Here is a 5,000-nt window from a genome sequence, read left to right as displayed (position 1 = left end):
GGACAAAAGGGCTGAATACACTACAGCTGCCTCTGACGGCTGAGCTGTTGTGAGACCCATAAAGTTAATCTGCACACCTGGATTGTGTTCCAGGTGTGCCGCGCTCTAATGGGATTCTATTTAACATGTTTAAGAACACACCGCAGTCGCAGACCACCCCAGGCACCTGATTTGTTTGTCTCTGAGGACTTCTCGCTTAGTCTAACAGCAAGATTTGAGTGTGGGCCTTTTTTCCCCCACTGTGTATTATTAGCCTCGAGACAGAGAGATGGAAGTTGAATTACCGTTCACAAAATTACAGTCACTGACAGCCTGATCTACGACCATTTACGAACACAGCATAATCAGCGCCATCATCAAACCACAGAAAGCGCACAATTTCATTTCATTTTTTTTATCATACCTGAAGCTCATCAGGTAATCAGTGCCTATCTCCGCCCTCCAACGCAATTTGCGGTGCCCACAACTCAACAGCATAATTCAATCACAAGCGCAGTTAAATGGACTTAAAACATTAAAAGGAATCAAAAGTTTAGCGGTCATGAAATAATATAATACATGAAAAGAAGATGTCAACGAGCAGAGAGACTACTTTTGCACATAGACTATAACATATTTAATAGCCAAATCTAGCAGATAGGAAAGTTTAAGTTGATGATGTGAAAGTGAAAGTAAGACATTAGAAAAGCCAACAAAAGTTAAGGTTGCATTTTTGGCATAGCTCTAGGAAGCAAAACTGGTGCTCTGAATACCACTTCTGTTGTCTCTGAAAGTTTCTCTTACTGACACATTTAACCACAATTTGGATTATACAGTACCTGCTTTTAAAAGGCAGATATTTTTCAATGCAAAATTGGGGCACACTTTCACAGGCAGTTTTCGTACATACAGTACGTACAGGGGGAATACATAATTAGGTGCACACTTCTCCTCCCATCTTTTAGCTGTTTTACGGGAAACTCCCACTTTCCCTTTGACCCTCCCATGAATGCATATGTAAAACACAACCTGCCATTCTGCGCTCCTGCTATACAGGCATTCTGTGGTTTTACCAAAGTGCGGCCAGTTTGTACGTACCATGGCATGTTTTTATGCGCACGTTGCGGGGAAATCACACCTCAATGGGTGCACATGTGTTAGCACTAGAACTGACAAAAATTTTAAAACTACAACTGCCAAGGCGGTCATTTTGACAGTTAGAATTTAAACTCACCACATTTCACCAGCAGAATTATTTAAGTAATTAATTTTTTGGAGGAAAAATGACCTGTCCAGGTGGTTCTACTGTCATTACATCTAGCCCTGATAATGTAAACATGCCATTAGGTGTGTGATATTGACACTATATGCAATGTTTGAGTCGTTCACACACATGCACATACACACCCCTGGACCCCCCCCCCCCCCCACACACACACACACACACACCACACACACAAACTCACACTGTCACTGCTTGACTTGATCTAAGTGACTACAAGAAGAGAAAGTTTTCAATTAGCGCCGTAGCTGCTGGAGTCAGCCTCTAGTAATATTCACTTAGAAGGCTTTTGTAAACATCCCACAATCAAGGGGAATAATTCATAAGCACAGGCACCATTTTGTTGTTGTTTTGCTGGGGCAGTGCAGCTCTTATTTCCTGTTTCTTTTGATTCTGTTATTTATTTTCTAATGGAGATTTGCATAAATTATAATGCAGGCTCGCCAAGAGTCAGACCATCCCCCTCCCACACACACACACACAGGCTAACTTCTCAGAGTGTCTAAAACCTGCCCTGAGGAATACCAAAGCACTATGATTTCAACCGACAGACAACATCAGTTAAAAGTGTGTGTGCATGTGTGTGTATGAACATGTCTGTAAACTCAGTCAGTATTCAATATGCATGAGGATATTTGCCTGTAGACAGAACATTCTTCATAATGTATGTGTGATGAACAGAAAAGGGTGTGTGTTTGTGTGTGTGTGTGTATGTATGTGTGTGTGTGTGTGTGTGTGTGTGTGTGTGTGTGTGTGTGTGTGTGTGTGTGTGTGTGTGTGTGTGTAAAGACAAAAAATAGAGAGAAAGACAGAGCGAAAGAGGGAGAGAGTGAGATAGAGAGAAAGAGAGAGAGTGAGAGAGGAGTGAGTCCTTACCTTGCAGCAGAGGCTGATCTTTCTGGAAGCCTCCATTGTACTCCACCTGATATTTCTTCTCCTGGAACCCAGGAACACACTCCCCATTCCCAGCCTGCTCCGCCCCAATCCCCACAGCCTGCAAGAGGAGAGAGAGAGAGAGAGAGAGAGAGAGAGGGAGAGAGAGAGAGAGGAAAAAGAGCATTTAAATATGCAGTTTTAGATCAACACAGTGTGAAAACAGTGAATTCCTCCTTAAGGTCCCCTAGCTGTGTATGATGTGTATCTGTCTAAAAACTGTGTGCTTGGCCCCTGCAATAGAAAAGCTAAAAAGTGACTTGGGCCCAGCAAGTACACAATTCCAATCGCTCAACAGCACAAGAGCGCTGAAGGAGCAGTGTATTTGATTGGCTGCCAAGTTCAAATATCAACAATCTTTCGCCTGGATGAAGCACCGCCTCTTTGTTGCTCGTTTTTGTTTACCATTCATGAATCAATCACTATTCAGATGCAGTGCTAGCACATGGAGCGAGAGACTGAGGCATTGTCCAAGTCCAGCACACATTTAGACAATTTGGGTCTGAGGTTATTAGTTCACAGAGCCTTTGGCTGAAGCCCCTTGTTTCAAACGCTGGACTGATGAAAAGCCTCAGTCTGTGTCTGTTCTGTCTGGAGTGAGCTCCAATGCTGAGAGCGATGCTGTATGTCTGCACCATAAAATCTTTGCTTCCAGACACACAGACACAGAAAAAAGAGTTACATGCTAATAGATTCGTCAATGCAATACAGGGATCATGGCAACATTGCCATATACTGTCATCGTAACTATGTTATTATATATTTATAAAAGTGTAATACAGGTTGAATGGCACTCAGAGAGTTAGCTGTTATTAAAGATCCTTTTTTCCTGGCTCTTGCACAGCATAAGGCATCTAGTTCAGCTGGATGAATTTTGACAGTAGGGAGAGAGCAAGTCTGACTCGCATGATCAAAGTATAGCTTTCCTCCCCTCTGTGAAAAGACAGACTCACACTTTGGTCTGACTTAAAGAGAGTTAACGGCTTCATTTGCTGACCTTAATGAGAAAGACTGCAATGAGCAAGCTTTGTTTATTTATTTATTTATTTGATTGGTTATTTGTATTAATTCTTCTATGTGTGTACGTTTTGAAGTTGTTTTTGTTGTTGTGGTGAAGCTAATATTGCAGCTCTGCCCAAAGGCTCTTTAGATGAATTAGGCCAATTTTCGGCTGGCCTTTCTCTCGGAGTACACACAACACAATGTTTCCATTAGAAATGAGGGGTAATCTAATCATCCGTGTTTTAAAAGCCAGCGAACAAAGCCAGTGAACATGCCCTTGGTCAGATACAACAAGTGTGCAATGTCTGTGTGTGTGTGTGTGTGTGTTTATGTGTGTTTATGTGTGTGTGTGTGTGTGTGTGTGTGTGTGTGTGTGTCTGTTTTGGGGTGTGGTTTGGGGGGAGGGGGCATGAGAGGGGAGAGTAGAACCAGGTTGAAAGAGAAGAGAGAAGAGTAGAGAGATAAGAGGAGGATAATAAAGAACAATGGAGATAGAGAAGTCAAGACGAGGTGGGGACAAGGAGAAAACAGAGAGAACACAGAGAAGTACTAAGAGGAAGAAAAGAAGACGGGAGTATGAGTTCAGTAAGGAAGAAAGCAGAAGAGGAGACGAAAGCAGAAGAGGAGGAGGAGATATGAGGAGCAGAGAAAGAGAGGAGAGGGTGAATATATTCAGAGAGGAGCAGAGAAAGAGAGGAGAGGGTGAATATATTCAGAGAGGAGCAGAGAAAGAGAGGAGAGGGTGAATATATTCAGAGAGGAGGAAAGAGGAAGAGAGGAGAGAGGAGAAGAGAAGTGAAAAGAGAAGTCAGGAGAAAGCTAGGTAAAAGGTGTAAGAAGAGGAGAAGAGGAGAAGGGGAGGAAAAAGGGGGAACACAGAGGAGAGGAGGAGAAACAAAGAAAAGAACAGAAGATGAATCACAGACAGGAGAAGAGAGATGGCAGCCTGTTCTCCTCTCATTGCATTCTCTCACGTCTCCTCCTCCTCCTCCTCCTCCTGCTCCTCCTCAGTTGCATCATTACTCTCTCACAGCCATGCCAGACCCCCATGTGTCTCTGCTCCCATAATGCTGAAGGCAGCTTCATCACGCTGACGTCCTGCCCCTCCAGGGAGCCCGCACTGCGTTGTGCACCGCCCCTCTGCACCACCCCACACCGCACCGCTCCGAACCGCACCGTTCCGAACCGCACCGACCCACACCGCCCCTCCGCACCACCCCACACCACACCGCTCCGAACCGCACCACTCTGCAGCACACCTGACGACTGCTCCTCGTACCTCTCCATCTCGCCTCCTCTCATTCGCACCTCTCTCCTCCACTTGCCATTTCCCAGAGAGCACAGGGGTTTGGCTACAATTCACTACTCTAGTAGAGGAGAACAATTATCTACTGTGTGTCTCCTTTTGTTTTGAAGCTGTCGTAAAGTCAATAAATAATGGCAGACAAGGTCAGACAAAGTCACACAATGCCATGATTATAATATATAAACAGTCATAATTCAACAAGTAGATACAGCAAACACAACAGATTGTTCTGTTCTGTCAATCTGGCATAGAAAAACTCACTTTGGAAAGAAAAGCATTGACCTTTGCAGGGAACCAGACTCAATAGCACTTTGTTTAACCAACACAGGGTGGTTGGTACGCCACTCATGCTAAATTAACCAGACCTGTAATTAGCACTGCATATGTCTACCAAATGTCAAGGAAGCAGGGGGCCACCACTACTAGTGTATGCCGTGTGTGTGTGTGTGTGTGTGTGTGTGTGTGTGTGTGCTGTTCTATTGTCAAAATAAATGAGAC

General features: G+C 44.1%; 1 protein-coding gene across 1 annotated transcript in view; it reads right to left on the bottom strand.

Annotated features, from left to right (window-relative positions):
• The window catches only part of cdh13 (cadherin 13, H-cadherin (heart)), a 450,477-nt gene that overhangs the window by 336,153 nt on the left and 109,324 nt on the right, over nt 1-5,000 (bottom strand). Inside the window, exon 2 of the mRNA XM_042110513.1 lies at nt 2,138-2,255. Coding sequence (XP_041966447.1) covers nt 2,138-2,255 — 118 coding nt within the window. The remainder of the gene's footprint in view (nt 1-2,137; nt 2,256-5,000) is intronic.

This window comes from Alosa sapidissima, chromosome 11, assembly GCF_018492685.1.
Source record: "Alosa sapidissima isolate fAloSap1 chromosome 11, fAloSap1.pri, whole genome shotgun sequence".
In the NCBI taxonomy this organism is placed as follows: Eukaryota; Metazoa; Chordata; class Actinopteri; order Clupeiformes; family Clupeidae; genus Alosa; species Alosa sapidissima.
The sequence above is the reverse complement of the archived record's forward strand: the minus strand, read 5'-3'. Positions and strand labels throughout refer to the sequence as shown.